At 33.8% G+C, this 26557-nt stretch overlaps 1 protein-coding gene across 2 annotated transcripts in view; it reads right to left on the bottom strand.

Annotated features, from left to right (window-relative positions):
* LOC145124156 (putative LRR receptor-like serine/threonine-protein kinase At1g56140) overlaps positions 1–26105 on the bottom strand; it is a 28403-nt gene extending 2298 nt beyond the window's left edge. Inside the window, exons 1-19 of one of the 2 annotated variants that reach the window (XM_079059392.1) lie at positions 25860–26105; positions 12564–12756; positions 12389–12460; positions 12193–12264; positions 12014–12085; positions 11835–11906; positions 11624–11695; positions 11178–11249; positions 11024–11095; positions 10871–10936; positions 10705–10776; positions 10538–10609; positions 10386–10451; positions 10213–10278; positions 1876–1964; positions 1292–1659; positions 622–820; positions 353–529; positions 163–281 (exon numbers count right to left, since the gene is read on the bottom strand). In XM_079059392.1, coding sequence (XP_078915518.1) covers positions 163–281; positions 353–529; positions 622–820; positions 1292–1659; positions 1876–1964; positions 10213–10278; positions 10386–10451; positions 10538–10609; positions 10705–10776; positions 10871–10936; positions 11024–11095; positions 11178–11249; positions 11624–11695; positions 11835–11906; positions 12014–12085; positions 12193–12264; positions 12389–12460; positions 12564–12756; positions 25860–25938 — 2070 coding nt within the window. In that variant the 5' untranslated portion in view covers positions 25939–26105. Of the gene's footprint in view, positions 1–162; positions 282–352; positions 530–621; positions 821–1291; positions 1660–1875; positions 1965–10212; positions 10279–10385; positions 10452–10537; positions 10610–10704; positions 10777–10870; positions 10937–11023; positions 11096–11177; positions 11250–11623; positions 11696–11834; positions 11907–12013; positions 12086–12192; positions 12265–12388; positions 12461–12563; positions 12757–12856; positions 13158–25859 lie in introns of those variants that run through there. The other variant, XM_079059393.1, reaches the window with a different exon arrangement.
* Between the last annotated feature and the right edge of the window lie 452 nt (positions 26106–26557).

Below are 26557 nucleotides of genomic sequence, written 5' to 3'. Positions count from 1 at the left end.
ACAAAATACCAAAAATCATACGGAAATTCAATCTTTTATCATTCCATTACTCTAATTAAACATGAGCATGGAATGTAATGACTCATTCCATTCCATCCAACTAATCATGGTTTATTTTGAATTCAAGAAGCAAAAATGGATTCTTGATATACAAAAAAGTACCTTGTAAACAGGTCCAAAACCACCCTCACCAAGTTTATTTGCAGGACTAAAATCATTTGTTGCATCTCTCAGTTCTTCATAACTGAAGGTATATGGTCTCGCCTCAATTCCCAGAAACTCTGTAAATTATCAAAAGTCAAAACGATTTCAAATTGTTACAATGTAAAAGAGAAAGATCCAAGAAAATCACCTTCATCATAATTGTCATCATTATTCTTCTTTTTCCTTCGCTGACGAAGAATATAGAGGGCTAATAACACCAAAAAGCTCACAACTACAATCGGAACCAAAATCCCCGCCACAATCAAACCGGTATTATTCTTCTTCTTGTTGGAAGGTGGATTTTTGCTCACACTAGGGATAAAATCTGTAAAAAAAATAATAAGTGAAGGGCGTTCTTGTCATTTTGTCAAGAATCAAGAGAAAATTTTAACAATAAATTTCAAGAAAGAATTGTACTTGGGGTAGCACTGATTGCTGATATAAGAGGTCCAAAAGTTCCTTGAGTAGGTATACAACAAGTCCCTTTTCCAGACCAAAATAAATGTACTTCAAGATAGTTATTTGAAACCTCAACTATCACTTCCCTTGTAACAGGTCTATTTGAAGCTCCCCCTGCTTCCCTTTTTATATCAAAATCTTGAATCACCATGTTTCCCTGAATATAAAAGACAATGTTTAAGAACCCAGGGACCAAGGTTGCAACAAAGTGTAACCACAAGGACTAGCCAGGCAACAAAAATCAAAATTTGACTGAATCAGCTACTTCCACAAAACCATAGGGACTATTTCTATAATTCCCTCTTTCAATTAAGGGACTATTTCTTTTCTTTTTTTACTCACAAGGTCCTATATGAAGAAGCAGCTTAACGGGTAATGATTTAAGTCTGGATAAAGTGTTGCATATTTTGAATGGGATTTATATGACCATTTCCAAAAAACAAATTTCACATTACTCATTAACTTTATCAATAATTATCCATTTTAACGTGGGAGTAAAAAGAAGACCAATAGGTAAAGAGATTTGATAAACTAAGCCAGATTTTTTGGCTTAATCCATTAAGTCATTCTATCCAGATTAAGTAAAAAAGAAACAGCCCCTACGAATGCTATTTAACAGAGTGCAGACCTGGACATAAATGTCAAATACACGCCTTCCAAGGCTTCTCCAAGTGAGACCATCTTCAATCTCAATTTCTGCAAAGCGGAGTTTTACAGTGTAGTTACCATTTTCAAGGCCTAAACCGTAATATCTTAAAGATCCAGCAGAGAGTCTTGCTGTTTGGTAGAGTTCTGAATCTAATGTGTTTGTGAATTGGCGTTGGGAGGACACAATATCCGCAGGGTTGTCCCTTCGTCCCACATTGCTGACACCCCACCTCCTTTCCGGGGTCAAATAGTATGTTGCTGGTCCAAGAGATTCGTTTTCTTGCTCGTGGACTAATCGACTTGAGGATGTAATCCGTGGGCCACCACAATTGATTCCAAAGTCACTATCTGCAAATCAACATGAAAAGGGTAATCCATAAATCATACAAATCAAAAACATTAAAGGAAATTACATTTTTAGCTGATTTTTGGAACAGGGACCAAAAAACGTTACAAGAATCTCACATGTGGACCAAAATTGCAAGAGACAACTTTTTGGGACCAAAATTGTAATTTACTCGAACAATTATTAATAACAAGAGAAACTTCATATTTTTGGCTTACATATTGGCGATCCACGACCACAAGGGAAACCCCTTTGGAGACAATTTAATCCGGAATTGTTCAAAGTGAAGTTGTTCGCAACTATGTTACTGCACGTACACAAATTATTGTAAGAGTTAATTAATTTCCTTGATGTTTAGAATCCTCTCAATACATAGAAAAGATGAGACCTATCTATGGAAAGTGAAACTCTAATCTAATACAACCAGATAATTACAATATAATCAGATAAGTATATCTTATATTCCCTACAGTAGAAGCTGGATTTGGATGGATGCTACAGTCCCTGAAATCATCAAAGAGAACCCTGGATAGACCTTTGGTGAACATATCGGAAAATTAATAACAAGAAGGTACATGTAACACGTGGACCCTTCCATAAGCAACCTTGTACAACATGCATATCCATCCAATATGCTTAGTCCATTGATGTTGAACCGATCGAGTTCTCCGAAATAAAAATGACACTAACATTATCACAGTATACTATAGTGGCTTTTATGAGAGGGCAATGTAACTCAAGAAGTAGGTCACAGAGCTAACAAGAATCGGAAACAACATTAGCAATACCATGATACTTGGCCTCCGCACTTAACCGGGAAAGAGTAGGTTGTGCTTGGATGGCCATGAAATAAGATTGTCTCCTAGGAAAACACAATAACCGGAAGTAGATCAACGTGTACCAGGATGGTGCATGACTGCATTCATGTGACAAAGTTGGTTGTCCGATTTTGTTTTGACTAAATGTAAGCCATAACAACTAACAAATAATGTGTTTGACATCATTCCTTTGACACGTATGAGGATGGTGCATGTGGAGGAAAATATGTTGTGAATTTGTTGTAGTGATAGAATATGTCGGGACGGGTGAAGTTAAGGTATTGAAGTGCGTCGGCTAAACTTTGAAAATAAGTCGGACTCTGAAAAGGATCGCCAATGATGGAGCCCGAGTTTTGCATTTGTATCCACGGGTGTATGTGACGATTTATATGAGGTCATACTACCCTTCAATGATGTCCTTGGCATATTGTGTTTATTGGAAAAAGAGTCTATTTTTAGTTTGGTTTACGGATACTCCTAAAATATAGCTTAGTGGTACTAATGTTGTTATGAGGGTTGGTGTAATTAGGTGGTAGGGGTGTAAACAAGCCGAGCCGAGCCCGAGCTCGGCTCGTTTAATTTTGAGGAAGCTCGAGGTCGATTCAAGCCTTAAAATGAAGCTCAAGCTCGGCTCGTGAACAATTTAGTGGGCTCGCGAGCCTAATCGAGCCTAAACTAATAGACACAATTAGAATTACCATATATTAGAGGGTACTAAAGTGTAATAGTCAATTATACATATATATGGTTAGCTTGTAATCGTTTATCACAATCAATACAAACACATATTTGCGGCTTATTATGGTATCAGAGCCAAGGGTTCTTCTTGCCTAATATACAAGAAAAACGATTAGGGTTGTCTCCTTCAAGCAATCAAGCGCCGATTCCCTCACAACCAAGGTTAGCATCGGTCCTCCTCTACCCTCTCTGTTCAGCAATCATGGCACTCATCGCAAGCTTCACAACAGATGAAAAGAAAGCTCACAATTCTCACAAATTTGCCTTCAATCTCACACCAACCAACTATGGTTATTGGAAAAATATGATCCAACCTTTTCTTCTCGCTCACAAACTATTCAGTTACATTGATGGCACAATCCCATGCCCACCCAAAGACCTACCCCCTGATGCCGCCACTGTTGTTGATCCAAACCAGCACCACGTGCAAATCCAAACTACGCCATCTGGATTGCCAACGATGCCCATATTCGTATGTTAATCATCTCTACGATCTCTGAATCTGCTTTTCGCCATGTACAAGGTAACACCTCTCATGATCTCTGGTCTTCTCTTGAAAGAGCCTATGCACCTCATTCGTCTTCCAGGGAATACACACTAAAAACTCAACTCTTGAGAATAGAGATGAAAGGTGATGAAACCGCTGATAACTATCTCAACCGAGCCCAAGAGTATGCTGATGCTCTTGCAGCCATTGGTGAACCTGTCAAAGATAAGGACCTGGTTATGCTTGCTGTCTCGGGTCTTAGAGACGAATACAATAGTCTAAAGTCCACCATTACAGCACGACAATGCCCCACTACCTTCACTGAACTTCATGCCCTAATCAGTAATCATGATTTTATGATTGCAAAGTCTCGCCAACCAGCGGTTCATGCCTTCCATACCACCCAAGAAACTGCAAAAACCCACAGTGACTCGCTATCTGCCATTGCCTCTCAACTTGCTGCTCTCGGCCTTCAAATACAGTCGACCTCAGCCCCCACCGCATCACCTACTGCTACCTCACAGGTTTTTTATGGCTCCAGACAACGTTCAAACTCTACCCGTGGAAACAGAGGTCGACGTGGCTCTTACCGAGGCAACCATCATCGGGACCGAGTTGACAGTACTCACCCATTCAGTTGGGCCTCAACCCAAAATACAGTTTTTGGTACCTGCAATCGATGTGGCATTGGCCACCTTCCATCGCAATGCCCACATCGTGATCCTTCAACCATTCGCAACAGACCTACAACGAATTTTGCAGATGTATCTACAGCTTCTTCATCTGCCACCTGGTTTCCAGACACCGGTGCCAACAGCCACGTCACACCGGACCTCGCTAGCATGGATGATTCTCGCACCTATCAAGGCGGTGACAACCTTTATGTTGGCAATGGTAAGGGACTCCCTATTTTACATATTGGCTCTTCTCGCATCCACTCACCCAATAAAACGTTTCATATTTCCAATATTCTTCATGTACCAGATATCACTAAACAACTTCTTTCTGTCCAAAAATTTTGTCTAGATAATAACGTTTTCTTTGAATTTCACTCAACCTTTTTTGTTATCAAGGACGAGGCTACACACACCACACTTCTCACGGGCCCCAGTGAGCACGGTCTCTATGCGCTACGTCTCCCACAGCTTCATTCCATTCCTCACGTAGCTTTCTCTGCGACTCGTGCATCTTCCACAACATGGCATAGGCGGCTCGGACATCCTCATCAACGTCTTTTTCAGTTTATGCTTTCTAGTTTTTCTCTTCCTGTCACAAATAAAACGTTGCCAAACTTTTGTTCATCATGTCGACTAGGCAAATCTTCAAAACTTACTTTACCTGTTACTTCCTTTCGTAGAAATAATATATTAGATTTGGTTTATTGTGATGTTTGGGGCCCTGCTCCTGTGCTTTCTTCTGATGGTCATCATTATTTTTTGCTATGTGTTGACCATCATACTAGATATATGTGGATTTTTCCTTTATCTCAAAAATCAGATGCATATGCTATCTTTACAACTTATGTCACTACAGTTGAAAGACAATTTTCTACAAAATTAAAGCGAGTCCAAACAGACTGGGGTGGTGAATTTCGCAATGTATCATCATTCCTCACCAAACTAGGCATCCTTCATCAGAGATCATGTCCTCACACCAGTGCCCAAAATGGATTTGTTGAACGACGACATCGACACGTCGTTGAAACTGGGCTTGCGCTAATGGCCCAATCTGGTACACCTCAACGATTTTGGCATTTTGCTTTTGACACCGTTGTTTACCTTATCAATGGCATGCCCTCTCACACATCCAATAGCCAATCTCCGTTTCAGCATATTTACAAACGTGCACCTGATTACTCTTTTCTTCGTGTTTTTGGGTGCCTTTGTTTCCCTTACCTCCGACCTTATAACTCTCACAAAATGGATTTCCGCTCCACTCCTTGTCTCTTTCTTGGCTATAGCCCATCACACCATGGCTATCAGTGTCTTGATCTATCCACCGATCGTCTCTACATTGCCCGTCATGTCCGCTTTGATGAACAAACCTTTCCTCTTGACAAAACACCCTCCAACACAGACTCACCTCCTACTCCATCCGCACTACCTCACGTAGTGCTCGACTCCCAACCACCAAATACCCCCTCCTCTCCTACGTCGGTGTCTGCCTCCCCAACCCCTTCCCCTCGCTCTCGTCCTTCCCATCTTCGCCAGAACCCCAAACAAAAAGTTCCTTTCCACCCCTCTGCTCACCACACCACCACCTCTGTCATTGAACCTACATCCTTCACCATTGCCAACAAATATCCTGAATGGCGCAAAGCAATGGAAGACGAGTACCTCGCCTTACTAAAAAATGGCACGTGGTCTCTAGTACCTCCGGTACCTAATACTAACATTATTGATTGTAAGTGGGTTTACAGGTTGAAGCGTGACAAAGACGGTGCAATCACTCGCTACAAAGCCAGATTTGTAGCCAAAGGCTTTCATCAGAAACCGGGCATTGACTTTCACGAAACCTTCAGCCCCGTAGTCAAGTCAACAACAATTCGGGTCGTGCTTTCTCTTGCCATTACACAAAAATGGCCATTACGACAACTTGACGTCCAAAATGCTTTCTTACATGGCACACTCAACGAAACTGTCTACATGAAGCAACCACCGGGGTTCGTTGATCCACATCATCCTGATCATGTATGTTTGCTTCACAAATCCATCTACGGTCTTAAACAAGCCCCTAGGGCCTGGTTCCAACGTCTCAATCAGGTCTTACAAACTATCGGCTTTCAGGGCTCCAAGACCGATCCCTCTCTGTTCATTTACTCCCGTGCTGGTACTACCCTTTACATGCTGATCTATGTTGATGACATCATCATTACTGAAAACAATAATGATGTCATTGATAAAGTCATTCAACAACTCAGTGCAACCTGCGCCGTCAAAGACCTTGGTACTCTCTCCTACTTAGGAATTGAAATCGTCCCTCACGGATCAGACATCATTTTATCTCAAAGAAAGTATATTCTGGAACTTCTACAAAAGGCTGGTCTCTCGAAATCCAAACCATACTCCTCACCAATGACCACATCTAATCCCTTATCAATAAATGACAACCCTCTTTTCTCAGATCCTGTTCGGTTTCGTCAGCTTGTTGGAGCTCTCCAATATGTCACCCTATCAAGACCTGACATCACATTTGCAGTCAATAAAGTATGTCAATTCATGCATGCTCCAACCGAAAATCACTGGTCTGCTGTCAAACGGATTCTCCGCTACCTTCACGACACAGTTGATCATGGAATGCTCATACGCCAAACCTCCAACACTCAGCTTCAGGCCTTCACCGATCATCACTGGCAACCATCTACTACTTCACCTTCCGAGCTCACTGCTTTCTCTGATGCTGATTGGGCAGGATGCTCGGATGACCGTCGATCCACGGGGGGATTTGCTATATATCTTGGCTCTAATTTGATTTCATGGACCGCACGTAAACAACGCACTGTATCGAGGTCATCTACAGAATCCGAGTACAAAGCTCTTGCTGACACAGTCGCCGAACTCACATGGCTTCAAGCACTTCTTCGTGAACTTAATGTTAACGTCTCGTCAGCTCCTGTATTATGGTGTGATAATCTTGGAGCAACTTATCTTGCTGCTAATCCAGTATTTCATGCTCGCACAAAACACGTGGAGGTTGACTTTCACTTCGTTAGAGAAAAAGTTGCAAAGGGTGATCTTCGTGTTCAATTCATATCAACGCATGACCAAATTGCCGACATCTTCACAAAGCCGCTACTGACTCCGAGGTTTATCTTTCTACGATCCAAGCTACAGGTCGTTCCCCGTCCTTAGCTTGCGGGGGCGTAATAGACACAATTAGAATTACCATATATTAGAGGGTACTAAAGTGTAATAGTCAATTATACATATATATGGTTAGCTTGTAATCGTTTATCACAATCAATACAAGCACATATTTGCGGCTTATTATAACGAGCCTCTCTCTCTCTCTCTCTCTCTATATATATATATATATATATATATATATATATATATATATATATATATATATATATATATATATATATGTGTGTGTGTATATGTGTGTGTATGTATATATGTATGTATGTATGTATGTATATGTGTGTGTGTGTGTGTGTATATATATATATATATATATATATATATATATATAGGCTCGTTTAAGCTCGTTTAGGCTCGCGAGCCCATGAATTGAAGCTCGGCTCGGGCTCGTTTAATTCGATCTTGAGTCGAGCTTTTAACGAGTCGATCCCGAGTAGCTCACGAGTAGCTCGGCTCACTTACACCCCTATTAGGTGGGTTTGGATACATTATGTTGGCAAAAGGGAATTTTGTTCATCAAAAATTACATGATGAGAAAGAATGATTTTCTTAGTGACATGGTTATAGCATTTAAAGTTGCTATAATTATTGGGGCAGCCAAGAAAAAACACAAGCTGAAAAGCGGGATTGATGTTTATTGGCAATGGTGGAGGGTATGAGATGGTAACATAGGCATCTAAATACACGAAGGTGGTGATAAAAGGGAAGTCTATGATAGAGTAGTTGGGTAATGGAGATAAATGTTCATAGTTTGCTAGGAAGGATGTTGAAGAGGTATGTTGCCATTTGAAGGGCATGGTGCCAAACGTTGACGAGTTCATGAGAATGAGAAAGGAGAATTCTAATGATGTTTATAGCATGGATTTTCTGTTTGGCTTTGCCATTTTGGGAAAAAATATGTACGCAAGAAACATGGAAGACCACTCCATTTTGTGAACAATAATCGTGAAACTAATGATTATTATATTCCATACCATTGTCATATTGTAATGTTTTAATTGGTTTTGTAAAGTATTCGAGTAAAATAATCGAATCCTATGAAAGTCGAAAAAACGTTAGATTTATGGCCTAAGGGAAAAGTCCATAGAATATTAGTAGTCGTCAAAATATAAAATATAGTAACGATGTCCCCGGAACTCAAAACCAGTGATGTCCCTAAGTCGCCATGAATAATATCGAGAGGAGATGACGTAAACGACATTGAATCCTAAAAAGGTAACTTTATTTCTTTCCCAAAGACACATAAATACACGACTAACAAATACTAGAAGTTGTTTAACGCTTACAAGGCCTGAGGAGTTTGAATTTGTTGGAGCGTAGGAGAGAAAAGCATGTAAAAGTCCTTGGTAACATTGCATCACATTAAAGGCATCCCCGTCGGGTAATCCTTCACAAGAAAACCAAATGAGTCAAAGTCGAGAGAGAGATTATTATCAATAGCTAGACAACGAACAAAGATTAAGTTTTTAGCAAGACGGGGAGAAAAGAGGATGTTAAATCGAAAAAGAGGATGAGGAGGGAAGGACAAATGTTCGTATCCGTAATTTAGAAGGTTACCTATGTCTATTATCGACGATTATGTGTTTATTTAAGTTGCTCAAATTGAAAGTCCTGAAGCTTACCTTGAGTGCCTTTCAAGTGATAAGGCCCCAATGTCCTATGTCTATGTCTATGTCTATGTCTATGTCTATGTCTATGTCTATGTCTGGTTATCATCAACAACGTTAAATGATATAGCTTGCATTGTTTGTGCAAGACCCGTGGGAGCATAAGACGTAGACGTTTGCATGTACAAGATACCATCTCTCCCTTGTGGATGTACACAATCTCTTCGGTCGTGGAACCACGTTAAATCTCATTTTGTTTGATTATTGTTATATTGTTTGTTTAGATTGTGTTAGACATTGTTATCTTTGTTATTCCGCATCCTATTTGTTCCATTTTGGTTGTGAGTTGACCCTCCTTTTAGGGACCAAGGGTTTAAGGTATTTCAGTTGATGACTTCTCATTAATCAATATTGTTGATTGTTTGTTGTTCCATTTGGATATGTATTTCCCAACACTAAATCCATTGAAGAACAATAGCATGTTTCTTTGGTAATAGCATTTGGGAGGGTGGTGCATGGAATGATATGGTCGATGATAACTTGATAGCTACGACATTGAATCTTGAATAGTTTTGACCAAAAAGTATATTGACTCTTTTCCATCTCCAAAGTGATAGGTACCAGATTCTTGATATTTGAAAACAGTGATGGCCGGGTGAAATTTGGTGCATTAACAAATACAAAATTGATTGCAAAAAAAGAGAGGTGAGAATAGGGGCAGGTTGATCGCCAAAGAAGGAAATAGGGATCTGAGGCTAGGGGTGATTTTATAGGCGTGATACCATGTAAGAGTTAATTAACTTCCCTGATGATATTTATTGTCTCAAAACTCTCATTTTATACACAAGATGAGACCTATCTATGGAAAGTGGAATCCTAATCTAATACAACTAGATAATTACAATTTAATCAGAAAGGTATATATCTAACAATGAGAAATGTAAAATTAGTTTTAAAATTTATACTAAAAAGTAATGCATGTTTGCCACTTTTTAATAGAAAATAGACAAGGCACAAAGATATATAAAAACGAAGCACGTACAGTTGTAAGGTTTGGTCAATGACCCAAGAAGGAAGTGTCCCAGATAGTTCATTGTATGACAAATCACTGCAAGAGCCAAGAAGATATTTGTATGGAAATTAGAACAAAAAAAAAACATTTTCTTTTTGATTAACTAACCTATAATCAATTTTGCAAATACAAAATCCACTTACATATTGCGGAGAGTTGTGCTCTTTGCATTGGGAAGAGTACCGGTTAAACTGTTGTTTCCAAGAAACCTGAGAATGATGACATGTAAATCTGGTCAATATCGAAACCTATCGACCAAATACTATTTATCAAAGAAGGAGAATATGTGTATTACAAGAAAGACATTTGACTCAAGTTGAACAATCCTCTTGGAATCTCCCCACTCAAATTGTTGAAACTCAAATCCCTGAAAAGAAGACACCCAATTGGAGAGCTTTTCTTTATTAGTTTATATTCATATTATGAAAGTAAATCCATATATTCCCATTACTCATTACTCACAGTAGTGTCAAGTTTACATGTTCTCCTATGTCATTTGGAATAGAGCCAGAAAGTTTGTTATTTCTCAACATTCTGCAAGACATAACATCTTGTTATATATTAAGCTCCACGATAATAAAGAAAGCATGGGTAGACTTACAAAAAAAAGATCAATGTGTTTGCTTACAGAACACTCAAGGACTTCAAATTGTGAATAAAATCCAGATTTCCATTAGATAAACCACTTATCCTCCTGTAACATTATAGAATGCAAATTAAAAGATCAAAAACAGAAACTTGCAAAATATAATAATGAATGCTTATGAAAACAAAGGCTTACAACTCCTGCAAAGAGGCCAGTCTAGAAAATGAAGATGGTATTGAACCTTCAAAAGAGTTTCCCTCAAACCTCCTATAGAAACATCAACAATAACTTATACTGAAAAATTAATTTCCAAGTGAAAAACATGTAAATAATCTAGATTTTTGCTTACAATGCCTGTAACTGTGACCAATTCCCTATAAAGTCCGGTATTCTGCCTGTGAATCCATTATCAGAAGCCCATCTGAGAAACCAAAAGTTATTGTCCACAATAAATGACGCAAATTATTGAAGACGGCTGATAAGAATAAACATATGGTGCGCCTTTTCAAAGAAAACTGTGTAACATCCTAAATTTTAGATTTTGTTGCAATGAATATTATTTTTGGAAGATAAACAGTATTGTGGATTTAATCATAGAACTTCTAAGCTTTGTTGAGGAATAGAATGGAACTTCTAAGCATTGCCAAAGGACCATGTGGAACTAAGTCATTGTCACATAAAAACTTTCCCAAAGAGGAAATGTTGTATTTATCAAACATCCAAAAAAGAAAGTATCACAATTTTTATATGATGGATGAAGTGCCATGAAATATCATTAAATACAAACTCTCTTACACTGTCTGCAAGTTCCGTAAATTAGCAAATGAAGGAGGTATTTCACCAGTAACTCCAGAACTATCAATGTAACTGACAAAAAATGAACATACATGAAGATGATATTAGATGATGTAACCAATGATATTGTTTACAGATATGCACAACAGAAGGCAATAGTGAGACAATAGTAATGAAAGAGGAGTTCAAGATGGGTGTTCTTAGTTCTTACATCTGTTGTAATTCTCTCAAATTTCCAATTTCAGGAGGCAGGGAACCATTGAAATTGTTTCCGCTAAATGAGCTGCAACATAAAAAGGTATAGGTAATACAACAAAGAATTAAAAAGAAGAATTTGATGATTGATTGCAGATTTGCAGAAAGGTAAAACAAAGTAGGAAGAAAGTATACAGTAATCTAAGATCCGTAAGCTGTCCTATCTCTCGTGGAACCTGCCCTGATAATGCATTGATGCTGATAGTTCTATAAAAGGGATTCAAAATTCATCATTATATAACTTATAAATCTGAAATCTCAGATGTAACTTTAAAGACATAGAGGGTTTAAAGTATGAAAAATTGTTGGCTTACATGTACTGCATCCGAGTTAAATTGCCAATGGAAGGTGACAAGGGACCTGTCAAGTAGTTCTGGGCCAAATTACTGTAACAAACAATCTGATTATTTAGTATTATACAAGCATATATATTCATAACATGGATAGATATTTTTAGGTTTTTAACTTTCAATAGTAGTTAACAGAGTGAAGAAACAGATGAATACATACAGAATAGTAAGGTTAAACAAAGTCCAGAGTCCTTCAGGGATTGTGCCCCTAGCATCCAATGCATAAAGTTTCCTGATGATTTAAGGGGAATTGAAATAATGATTGTTAAAAAGATGATGTTCCTAAAGTTTATTCGGAGATATTTGAAGGGGAAAGAACAGAGAGAAACACTCACAATGCAGTGATGTGGCAAGTAGAATTTGGGAAATTACAGTTGCATTTGATACCAGGATTGTAATTACCGTCATTGAAGTTGGTAGAGTCGACGGCGGCGCCGGTGCATGGGTCTCCGCTTAGGTTCCATCCCCTCGCTGTTGCTGCACTTTCTGGTATCCCCCATTGGCTGAACATTGCATGTATAACTCGCGCTGCAACACCAATTTTCTTCAGTTACATTCAACATCAAATCGTAATCATGGTATTAGTAACCCTAATCCTCAAATTAACAAAACCAAAAACTTAATTCACCAGCGTGGTCGAGATCTTCATCTTCAAAACTATGTTACTTAACTGAATGGCCACAATTCGAATTTTCGTACAGAGTTTCACATCATTCGTATGCCAAAATCTACGACTGTCTTTCCAATAAACCGCCGTGCCGCTACCGGCGTTTGCCCATTCGAGCGGGAAAATAAATGTCGGTGGACGGTGGTCGGTGGATATTTACTTCACAAATTGTCAAATCCAACCCTTTACTTTTAGTTAGTTATGAAAAAGACCCTCAATTAGGGTTATGAATTTATTTCTAAAGAGTTTTGACAATAGGTAATAAAGGTTAAAAATTTAGGGATAATGACTTAAAAGGATAATATATTTTTTGATTTGTACACATTTAGTCACCGAGTTTTTTTTTCGTCAACATTTACCCCTTCAACTTGTTAAACTGTACACATTTAGTCATTATGACCGACTACTCCAGGTTAGCCGGTAAAAATGACTTAATAGGGTAATATATTTTTCACTTTGTACACATTTAGTCCTTAATATTTTTGTACACATTTAATCTTTAATATTTTTTTGTTGCAAACTAAGTCATTTTTGTTTTTGTATTCATTTAATACTTATAAATGATCTATTTAGGTTTTTCTCACGACATCTTATGTGGGATAGCCATATGGTGGTGGTATAGGCTGAGGTGATCCTGCTATATGTTGTAAGCCAAGATACCTGGTGCGGGCCGGCTATAAGCTATATGCATGGAGACTCAAGAAGAGCTGCTAGGTTAAGGCGGCATGCCAATAAACCCTGGGTATTCCAGTCTGATGACTGATTGGACCTGTTGCATGTTGGCGTTCCAGTTCGATGACTGGTTGGGCCAAGGTTCCAATCTGATGAGTGTAGGTCCGTTATGCATGATAATACGTTTGTTGTATCGGGTATTTTGGGGGAAACTCACTAAACTTTGTGCTTACACAGTTGTTTATGTTTTCAGGTTCTATCGTTGGTCGTGGGAAGGAGAATGTATGATTGTACACACTCATCAACAATAATGAGGATTCCGCGTTTCTTATATTACTCTGATTTTCGATAAAATGTATTTTGGAATAAACGTTTTTTCTTAATAATGAATTTATAATCAGGGAGTTTTGCCTTATTTAAAAATGAAATTTTTTTGTTGTGGAAATGAGACATTACACATAAACATCAACAACCCTACACACTTCACCAATAATTGTCCCACGTAACATGTCATGATAAAACCTAAAGAAAACATTCATAAGTACTGAATGTGTACAAAAACAAAAATGACTTATTTTGGAACAAAAAAATATTAAGGACTAAATATGTACAAAAATATTAAGGACTAAATGTGTACAAAATGATAAATATATTACCCTATTAAGTCATTTTTTCCGGCTAACCTGGAGTAACAAGTCATAAGGACTGAATGTGTACAGTTTAACAAGTTGAAGGGGTAAATGTGGACGAAAAAAACTCAGTGACCAAATATGTACAAATCAAAAAATATATTACCCTTTTGTAGATGATAACAGTTTAGAAGTAATTTAAAAAAAATACAGATTTAGAAGTAAAATTTGTAGATGCATGTGTTATCCATCTTAAAAAAACTTAAATGTAGGAAAATAAATAAGTTTCAATCAACTTATTATAATTGTTAATTATACTCATTTAATATATTTAGATTACATTTAGTCATTTAACTTGAGGTTAGTATTGGAAAAAAATCAATGACTTATCCAATATAAATTATTTCAAATATATTTACGAAAATACCATATTTAGATATCAGACATAACTTTTAATTATCTCATAAAATAATATCTACTTCGTAAAAATATATGTAAATTCATAAATTATTTTATCTAAGGGTTTTATACGGAAAAGTCCTACTATTTTTGTAACGCCCGATTCCCGAGTATCAATTTGTGGTTATAAGTTCTCATGATTTCAGGGTCTACTCGACGAGTTGGTTGCCTGACTCGCCGAGTAGCAGCGGGTTGGTCCACGTGTTTAAGTGACATACTCGCCGAGTCCAAGAAGGGACTCGACGAATAGGAGCTGGAGGATGATACCCTAATTCCGGGGTTTTGCACCATATTTAAAGGTCCTTAACTTTCCTTCCCAGCCTCCTTTGTCACCTTCACGTCCAGAGAAAACCCTAATCGCTAGCTAGTATCTATTCTTGAGTGTGTGAAACCAAAAGAGAGTGTATTGGAGCATTTCTTGAAGAGTTGAGAGCTTGGGACAAGAAAGAGCTTGTAGATCCAGCCTTTCCAGTTTTGTGGCATCAAGATTAAGGTATAAAGCTACCACCTTTACATTTCATTGCTTAGATCTCCCCTTTGTGGAAGAGAATGGTCAATTCTAGGGCAAGATAGAGTCATTTTCGGGTTTGAGCTTGTCACAAGGGCAAAGTTTCAGATCTTGACTCCCCTAGGCTTTGTGGACAGAAAGCCTCAAGCTTTATGAAGCTTTGACCCTCCTTCATGTCCAAAACCTTCTCCTAATGCTAATCATGAGTGTTTTAGTTCCATAGAGCCTTGCATGCACGTAAAGTTAGCAACTTTACGTGATAACAACACCCTAGGAGCCTAGATCTACAGTTTGGAGCCTTGGTTTCACGAAGAAGCTTCTGTATGGATGAAGGATTGAAGGGACTCGACGAGTTGCATGGTCAACTCGCGCGAGTCCGATGAAGATTGTCGTAGACTCGGCGAGTCAGGAGAGTGACTCGGCGAGTCCGATGAAGTTTGCCTTGGGCTCGGCGAGTTGGCAAGTTATGCAAGGAACTCGGTGAGTAGCTGAGGGTACTCGACGAGTTGAGGTCAACATGGACTGTTGACCTTGGCAGTTGACTTTGACTTTGACCAAGGGTTGACCAATTGACTTCTGAGGGTATTTTGGTAAATTGGATATTTATAGCAAAGGACATTGGTGAAAATAGGTGTGAGAGTTGGAGTTACATTTGGAGGAGTTTGACCCTATCTTCCGAGCTACTTGCGAGGTGAGTTATCCTCACTATACTCAAGGGTCTAAGGCACCAAGGTCGGCCCTTTGATTTGTTATTTGGAATTGATATTGTTATGATATGTTAGATCGGTATCCTGGTAGATAGGATGGTTATATGTTGGTATGCTATGTTAGATCGGTATCTTGGTAAATAGGATGGTTATATGTTGGTATGCTATGTTAGATCGGTATCCTGGTAGATAGGATGTGGTTATGCTTAAAGACCTGTAGTTGGTCTGACTGTATGTATGCTGGTAGGAGATTACATGTTATATGTGCACATGATTGATTGGTAGTTGAGGGTATTCTATCCCGAGGATGATAGGACCCTAGTATGTTGTCTTTATCGGCTGTTATATGATTATCTGATATAGGTGCACATGTTTGATTGGTTATGGGCAATCCAACCCGATGGTTGTGGGCCGTGAGTATTCCATCCCGAGGATGATTAGACTCATAGTATGAGGACATTCCAACCCGATGGTTGTGGGTCGGGGGTATTCCATCCTGATGGATGATTGGACCCATATTATCTATGATATATGTATTGTGTGTGGGCATTCCAACCTGTTGGTTGTGGGCCGAGAGTATTCCATCCCGAGGATGATTGGACTCGTAGTAGGTGGGTATTCAACCCGATGGTTGTGAGCCTGGGGTATTCCAACCCGATGGTTGATCGGACCCATAGTATGTTGGCATTCCAACCCGATGGTTGAGGGGCCTGGGGTATTCCATCCTGACGGATGATTGGACTCATAGTATGCTGTTTGTTATTGTATGTGTATTGTTGTGTGTATGGGTATTTTGGGGGAACTCACTAAGCTTTCGGGCTTACAGTTTCAATTTATTGTTTCAGGTGCATCAGGGGATCGTGGCAAGGCAAATGCGTGATCGTACAGCTCCTCACTTTTTATGACTTTGTTTCTGGGATACTCTGCTATGATACATTTTGAAAACAAGTTTTGTAATGGTTAATAGATTTGAAATGTTTTTAAAAGTTTAAATTTGGCATGATTTTTATGGGTGTTACAATTTTGAGAAATTTTTTTAATAAAGTCTAAATTTTATTTAAATAGAAAAGTCTCATTATTTTGGGAAAATCACATAATCTGTAATATCCTGTTAAAATATAAAAAAATACATTTTTCGTTAATTTTGCCAAAATGCTAAAAACTTGGGATTTTTCCGTTAAAAAAAACTTTTAGGACTTTATTAAAAAAATTCCTAAAATAATAAAACTTTTCTGCATAATTCTCTTTTATCTAATATAAAAATATCTCATGAATATTTCCGTAACATTGATGGAAATGAAACTCGCATGAATGTTTTCGTAACATTGTTGTGTTATTCTCAAGCAAAAGTGGTTAATATAGATATATCTTAACTAGGTTAAAACTCGTGGACACCACGGATGAGAAAAGAAAAATTATCAATAAATCATAAGATTATAATTGAACAATGATAAGATAAAATTTATTAATTTATAAATATAGATGTTTCGAATATTATGAAAAAATTATCATTAAAGACGCGAGCTTGAAATTTTGTCACCAATCAAAATAATAAATGTAAATTAGATTGGACATTGAAGTTAGTATTATTATTAAAGTAAATTTGAAAATTTCCCATTTTATGTATTACTAACTTGGTAATCGACATTGCTAACTTGGTAATTATCTTAAAATAAGGAAAATATATTTGTTGTTCCCTGAAAGAACGAATCAGTTAATATAAATTGTCGTGTTATTTTATTATCTTATCATTTATTATTTTTCAAATTACTTTTACATTTCAAATAATATACGAAAATTGTTTCAAATAATATATGGAATTGATTATAGACTATTTTGAATTTGAATTTAGGAGTTACATGTGACGTAATATTAATTTAATAGTTTGACACATGGCAGAATGAGGTTAACTTTATTCATTTATTAGATTAGATATGGATGGATAATGCAAATGAAACAATATGTATGGTCTTTAGGACATAGGTTTAAAAAATAGAAAAGACTTAATAGAAATATAATTTTTTATATAACTATTACAACTTAAAATAACATCATTTTCCTATTTCTATTATTTTTTTATATAACTATTACAATTACAATTTAAAATAACATCATTTTCCTATAACTTGCATGGAAAGGAGCCATAAAGTCTCCCCATTCACTCCACAAATAAACACATATTAATGATTTTTAATATCTTTGTAAGTGGAGATGGTGCTATAATCCATATAATAAGTTTTGGGGAAATTTTTAACCAACTTTTTTTACATTGTATTTGCGGTCATTTAAATTTAGAGTAGGTTAAAATCTTATACATTTTGTGACAAGGCATTGGTCCAATTATATGATGTAACAGACACAAAAATATTATATTTTAGGGAATATCTTTCTATTTTATCTTCTTTGGACTTTTTCTATTAAAGCCTCCGGATTCTATTTTTAAAAATATTAAGATCCAACTTTTTGGGAAAAAAATGGAAGCTTGATTGGTATATAATTTTTTAATAACTATTACAAGGTAAAATATCAGCATTTTTCTACAAATTTCATGAAAACAAGCCATAAATTGCACTTGCACCCCCACTCCACAAGTAAACACATATTAATGATTTTTTTTTTACTATTTTTGAAATTCACGATTGTGTTATCATATCCATGTAACAAGTTTTAAGGGTATTTTTATACCTTCAAGATTTATGAACTTAATTTCTATTGTATGTGTGCAAGGGCGTAAGTCAGGATAGGCCCATGCCTATCCTCAAAACTTTAAAAAATCTGTTATTAATCATGAAACCAATTTTTTTTCTTTTTTTTTAAAATTTTTAGAACTTATTTTTTTATTAATAAAAAAACTAAAAATACAGAAATTCATAATTGTTTTTTTATCTTTTTTCCAATGATTTCAAATTTGATAAAAGAAAATTTATTTTTTTCGTCAAATTCATAGTATGAATCTGTACAAATATATAATTTGTTTTTTAGTATTCATAATATGAAGTTACAAATTTAGATATTTTTAGTTTTTTTTTTCCAATAAATAATAAGCTTTAAAATTTAAAAAAATAATTGGTTCTTTGGAGAACCATTTATAACGTTCTCTATTGAAAAAAGTCTAAAGTATATATATTATTTAATCTATAAGGAATAATCCTAAAAAAAAATTGGTTTCACCCTTCTATGTGTGGCTATTTTATTTTATGAGTACATTAAAAACGTTGCTGGTCTCGTAAATATAGTTGAATCCAAAATATCTTTATTTTATATACTTTAGACTTTTTTTTTTCTGTTAAATGTCTCCCATTAATTATTTTTTAAAATATTCTGACCCATTATTTTACAAAAATAAAAGGAAGAATCTTTACTGAAATATATAAATTTTATATAAACTTCAACTTGCATCCAATATTGGACTTGCATGGACGGGTGTTGCTATTCGCATCCGACTTTGGTAAAATAACTAAATTTGATGTGACTTGCAATAATAAATAATTTTAATTTATCTACGGGCGTCTTGAATTTCTTCATACCCCCCATCGAATAATCAATTTATCAAAATTAAATAATTTTAACATTTTTACCCTTATAGTTAACACATATTTTCAATTTATATCCTTTTTTATTTAAAGAAAATTACTTTTAGTCCTTACTTCAATTTACTATATATATATATATATATATATATATATATATATATATATATATATATATATATATATATATATATATATATATATATATATATATATATAATTACAAAAATGGTCCCTGTGGTTTGCCAAAAGTAACAAAGTTAGTCATTATTAATTTTTTTTGATGCAAATGGCCCTTGTGGTTTGCAAAACTTGCACAGATGACCCTTTTTACTAACGCCGTTAGTATTCAGCCGTTAGGGACTCAATTAGCAAGGGTATTTTCGTCTTTTTAAGTATAAAGGGACTGGATTCGCAACTTTGGCTAAACCATAGGGACCATTTTTGTAATTCTGTCTAAAATGATAAGAATGATATAAAATTCCTAACTCAATTAGCAAGGGTATTTTCGTCTTTTTAAATATAAAGGGACTGGATTCGCAACTTTGGCTAAACCATAGGGACCATTTTTGTAATTCTGTCTAAAATGATAAGACAGTCCGCAACTTTGGCTAAACCATAGGGACCATTTTTGTAATTTTGTCTAAAATGATAAGAATGATATAAAATGAGGGGAGGAGGATTCGAACTTGGGACCTCCTTCCCCTCTCCTTATTCAACCAAAGCTCTAACCAACTAGGCTAGAGCCAAACTTGTTTTATAATTTCGAAAATTACTTAATATTATATAAAAACGTAAATAATTAATATATATATATATATATATATATATATATATATATATATATATATATATATATATATATATATAGAGAGAGAGAGAGAGAGAGAAAAAAAATTAATAAAACACTATATTTTTTGCGTATTGTAAAAAAATATTTTTTACAAAAAATTTACTTGTTTTTTTACGTATTTGTTTTACATAAAATATTTTTTTAATGTATTTAATAAATAAGTTTTCGTATACTATATTATTACATTGCTATGATCCTAAAACATATTTTTATGTTTTCATAAAATACGTTTTTTTTTCTTTCACATAGAAAAAAAAGTTTTTTACGTATAAAATATGTTTTTTATATATTTAAAAAATACATTTTCGTATAAAAAGTTTTTACATAAAAACATTAACAACGTGATAACATAACGTAAAAATATGTTTTAAGATCAAATCAAAATGACTTATATTTTTTACGTAAAGAAAACGTAAAAATGCGTTTTCGTATAATATGTTATCACGTTAACGTTTATAAGTAAAAAAAAACGTTATATGGGTGAGGGATCAATCACCCATACGTAAAGAAAACGTAAAAATGCGTTTTCATATAATATGTTATCACGTTAACGTTTATAAGTAAAAAAATGCGTTTACAATACGTATGGGTGATTGATCCCTCACCCATATAACGTTTTTTTTACTTATAAACGTTAACGTGATAACATATTATATGAAAACGCATTAATAGGGACTAACTTTGTTACTTTTGGCAAACCACAGGGACCATTTTTGTAATTTTTGTCATATATATATATATATATATATATATATATATATATATATATATATATATATAAAAGATCGGGTGACAATTTATTTTAAAGTGATTATTCGTGAAAACACCTTAAAAAAATTGAAAAAAAATCTAAAAAAAATAAAATCATAAAATCGAGCATAGATCTATGTCCGGGAGAAAAAAAAATTAGAAAAAAAATTTTGGATCATTAAAATTGAACCATGGATCATAATGATACAAATTTTTTTTCCAATTTTTTTTCTTCCGGACATAGATCTATGCTCGATTTTATAATTTGTATTTTTTTTAGATTTTTTTTCAAATTTTTTAAGGTGCCCTCACGAGTCTTCACTTTAAAATTAGTCCTCACAGGAACTGGACCCTATATATATATATATATATATATATATATATATATATATATATATATATATATATATATATATATATATATATATTGTAAATTTACAAGAATCACATCTAATGTATAGAGTTTTGTCACTTTGACGTCACAACATATCAGAACGTTTTAATACATGAGAAATAATGTATAATGCTCGACTTAATACATATGTTCCACCGAATGCACCACTTAATAAATTGTAATCTTCATATAGTTGATGTCTCTGATAATTAATTATATTAATTTGTATATTATTAATATTACATATTTTATTGTTAATATTAACGTATTCTATGTAAAAATTAATCAACTAGGTGGGACCTGAGACAACCCCAGTCGGTTAAGGAATAATCGTAGCTTAATACAAGCTTAATCAATATAAAAATTAAAACAAAATATTAATGTGAGAATAATCAAATATAAATAAAAGTACAATAATTATTATAGTTTATAACAAATCCATTTTTATGTATAGATAAATATAAATACAATAATTATTTAATGGTTTTTTTTTGTCTTTTTCGTTACATCGTTCGTTTATGTGTTTTATTTTTTTTATTCAGTTTTAAGAGGTTTTATTGTTACTTTTTAAATGAATAACCTTAACTGTTATGATAAACAACTTAACAACTATCAAAATAACAATTATATTTTAACAACTATTTGTTAAAATAATAATCTTAAACAAAATCCACCGCTTATTAATATCCATTAAGTATATATATATTGTCTGAAATAATAAAAAATTCTCTACGTATTTATTTTAACAAAAGAAATAGGATTCAAATTAAAATACGAGGGAAATTTTTTAGTATTTCAGACAATATATACTTAATGAGTATCAACAAGTGGTAGATTTTATTTAAGATTATTCTTTTAACAAATATTTGTTAAAATATAGTTGTTATGACGGTATAATAGTTGTTTATTCTTATACATATTTATACATGTTCGTTTGGATTTAACCTCAATGTTTTTTTTGTTACTTATTTGTCACCGTTAAAGAGATGATGTTCCATTTATTATACCTTACCCGGTTAACAACCGGTAATCAAGTCTTTGCCGGTTGCCTCTTTTCAATCGAGTACTAATTCTTGGATGTTGAACCAGATATCTTCAATCCTACATCTAACTTGTGTGACGACCCTTTATTTATTCATATTAGTTTTTGTGGTTTAAAAATATTTTAATGTTTTTGACGTCTTAATTGAATATATGATTTAATATTATTTTTTTTATGTTTTGTTCGGTCATAATATATAATTTTTTTTAATTTATTTATTTATGTTTTTGCTCGAATAAACAAATTAAAATAGAATTCCGGATAACTATCAAACATCAAATATAATTATTTAATGTTTTTTTAATGTGGTTTTCGTTTACATAATTTGTATATATGTTTTACTTTTTTTTATTGAGAAGATTGCAAAAATAGACAAATCCACTAATTACTTTGTAAAAAATAGCCAGAAAAACTCACATTACAAATTTAGCCACTGAAATCACAAATGAATTAAACCAATATGTGATTTTGAAAAGGCATCTGCGAACGTACAAACGATATCTAGGTTGCCACGATGCTTTTGATAATGAAAACCGAAATTCTATTATTCAACGATATTTACACCAAAATTGATGACGTCCGTTTAAATGCTAACGAGGAGGTAATCTTAGAAGTTGCTAAAAAGGAGTACAAATCAAAAAGTGACGGGTTGGAATTCCAGTATGATTTCAGATGGTTTGTACATTCGTAGATGACTTTTCAAAATCGAAGATGGGCTTAATCCATTTGTGATTTCAGTGGCTAAATTTGTAATTTGAGTTTTTTTGGCTATTTTTTACAAAGTAATTAGTGGATTTGTCTATTTTTGCAATTTTTCTCAACAAAAAAATTAAACATATATACAAATGATGTAAACGAAAAACACATAAAAAACATTAAATAATTATATTTGATGTTTGATAGTTATCGAAGATTCTATTTTAATTTGTTTATTCGAGCAAAAACATAAATAAATAAATTTAAAAAAAAAATTATATATTGTGACCAAACAAAACATAAAAAAAATAATATTAAATCATATATTCGATTAAGACGTCAAAAATATTAAAATATTTTAAACCAAACTAATATGAATAAATAAAGGTAAGAATAAATAACAATATGATATATATATATATATATATATATATATATATATATATATATATATATATAATTAATTAATTTTAAAAAATAAAAATAATTTTATAAGAAATATATATAAATTCTATTAAAGTAAAGAACAAATAAAATTGTTATATAATAATAATAATAATAATAATAATAATAATAATAATACATTGTTAAAAAAATGAAAAAAAAATAATAAGTTAGTCTTTTATATAAAACAATTATAAAAACTGTAATATTTATAAACCATAGGAATATAACCTATTAATTTTTAAATTTGGAGACCAAAACTATAAATCAGACCAAAGCATGAGGACCATTTCTGTAATTTACTCTAAAAAGAACATGAAATAGTTTTGAAAAGAAGTGGACGGTCATTCAGCACATTTTTAATACTTTGTTAATTGAATTTACTAATGGTTTTGAGTTAGACGGTTTTAATTTTTTTGAGTTTTTATTGGGTGCCTTTAAAATCCCCTGCATGGACACGAGCCATAAATTGTACACCCCACCTAAGACCCACATGTAAACATACATCATTTGATGTTGGGCTATTATCCATGTAATAGTTTTTGGGGTATTTTTAGTTTTATTACTTCAATATAATCAATGTATGAGTTATATTACATTGTATTGGGTTATTTTAATTTTTAGAGTTTATTTGGCAAAACTAGCTTAAGGTGTAAGATATGTAAGGTGTAGGGTGTCAATGCATAGACAAAAATAATTGGAAACTTTTCAAATACATAAAATTAGATAAAATTTAGATGTTAAAACATTTTAAAAGCTAAAAGTTTAAACCCGTACTTCCTGACATTTTTTAAAGTTTAAGTATTTTTGTTAAAAACTGTTGGGCCTAGTTTTTGAGTTTAACAAGAGAAAAGAAAAGAAGTGAAAAGAAAGTCAGGAGAGAAAAGAAGAGAAAGAAAAGTAAAACAAAAATTTATTTTGTGTTCATGAGTTGAAGAGAAGCAGGAGGAAAATTAATAATTTTGTTCTTTTCTTTCAAAATCCTCCCAAATCGGAAGGAAAGTCAGGAGGGAAAGTGATCATTTCATTTCCCTCTAGGCCTCTGCTTCCTTCCACTTCTTTCCTTTAATGAAACTCGGGAACACCAATTTCTTTTATTTTCTTCTCATTTCCGCCAACTTCCTTTCTTTTCTCTCGTTAAATTGAACTCGGGAACTGGGTGTTAAAAACCCTCAAAGTCTCTTTGCAAAACACGCCTTAATGACATCCATTTGCGATAGAAGTTGAAAAATAGATCATCCAAGTATAGCTAACACCCAAATATTTATTATATTGGTGAATATCTCTATTTGTAACTCTTCAAAATCTATTTTTTTATGGGAAAAAAGGTTAATTGAAATATAATATTTTATCGGTTAAAATAACATCATTTTTTTTACAATTTGAATATCCATTTATATTGGACTATTTGCATGAATATGAACCATAAATTTTCAACCCGAGCGACTCATTAATCTACATGTAGTTTACATATGAATGTTTGGATGCATTAACACATTTCTCAACGTTTTCATCTAAACTATTTTTTACTCAACCAATTAAAAAGTAAATATAACTCATAGTTACATATTCATAACTAAATTGATCAAATTTATTGATAATCATTAGTTACAAAGGGGGTGTTTGGATAGGGAAAAGAAAGGGTGATTATTGTTTATTGTTTATTCCCACCACAATAAGCTAAGTTTAAGTATTTGGATAGAAATTCTTAAAAATCAGCTTATTGTGGTAGAGATAAGCAATAAGCTGATTTTAATAAGCATATTTCCCATTTCTTATTGCTTATTGTTTATTCTCACCGCAAATAAATTAATAAGCAATAAGCTACTAAGCTAATAAACTATAATCTAATTTATCCAACCATCCCCTAATACATAGTTTTAAATTAGTTATTATTTTTACATATAAAATAGAAATTTATCAAAAACTAAAATTTACTTATGATACCTCACTTCGTTTTAACACACCCAATAAATGTTAGCTCTGAACCATTCATCATTCATAGCATTTTATGCAAACTCTAAACGAACTTGAATCAAAAGCATCGAAATTGTTTATGAACTGTTAAGCAATCTTATATTCTTTTAGCCACTAATTCAAAGATTAGAACCATTAAACAGCTTGATTTTCTAAACAGCCCCTTTTAATTGAAATCTTGGGAACTAATCTCTCTCTCTCTCTCTCTCTCTCTCTCTCTCTCTCATACACACAAGCACACATAGCAGAAACGTATGGCATCTGTGGAGAATCGGAGATCATAAATAATTGGAGAGAGAGTACCTTCAGCTGGATCGGTGGTGGTTTGAGCTCGAGCTACGGTGGCGATGATCGTCAAGCACAACCACAGCCGAGATGCCATAATGCTCAGAGCTCTGTTACACGGCGGCGATGTGTGCAATAATATGTACACTGAACGTGTATCCGTGTTTGCTGTGTGAACAGACTTTTCTTCCCAGAGGTCACATCTCCATTATTTCAAACTCTCGACCGTTTTTATAATTATTATTCTCAAAACACTATTGGGTGTTCTACGTTGATTTTTGTGATATTTATAATTTAAAAAGAAAAAAGGATTTTGACGAAACTAACCCCCAGGAATGAGGCTGTTGATCAAAACGACCAAAACTTTTGTGATTTAGGAAAATAACCTCACATTTCAAACTTACCACCTACATCTTGCCAAAACAATATATTCAACACAATTATAGAAGCGGAACATGCTATAACATTGAATCATTCACAACTACTGGCTAAAGGTTTTACACAAATTGGAGGGGTTTAAATGAAACTTTGGCAAATTGTGAATTTGTAATGACTATTTAAAAGGGGTTGAGACGGCGCCTATCATATAATCAACATGGATGGATCCAACCATGCAACTAGTGCCTTTTCGATATTATAAATATATCTAGATTTTACCATAATGATAAAAGAAGACCATATTACCCAATAGTATAATTTGGTCAACAATCAATTGC

Source organism: Lactuca virosa, chromosome 7, assembly GCF_052849685.1.
Source record: "Lactuca virosa cultivar CGN04683 chromosome 7, Lactuca_virosa_CGN04683_v6, whole genome shotgun sequence".
Lineage (NCBI taxonomy): Eukaryota > Viridiplantae > Streptophyta > Magnoliopsida > Asterales > Asteraceae > Lactuca > Lactuca virosa.
This window is presented reverse-complemented; position numbering and strand designations above follow the sequence as displayed.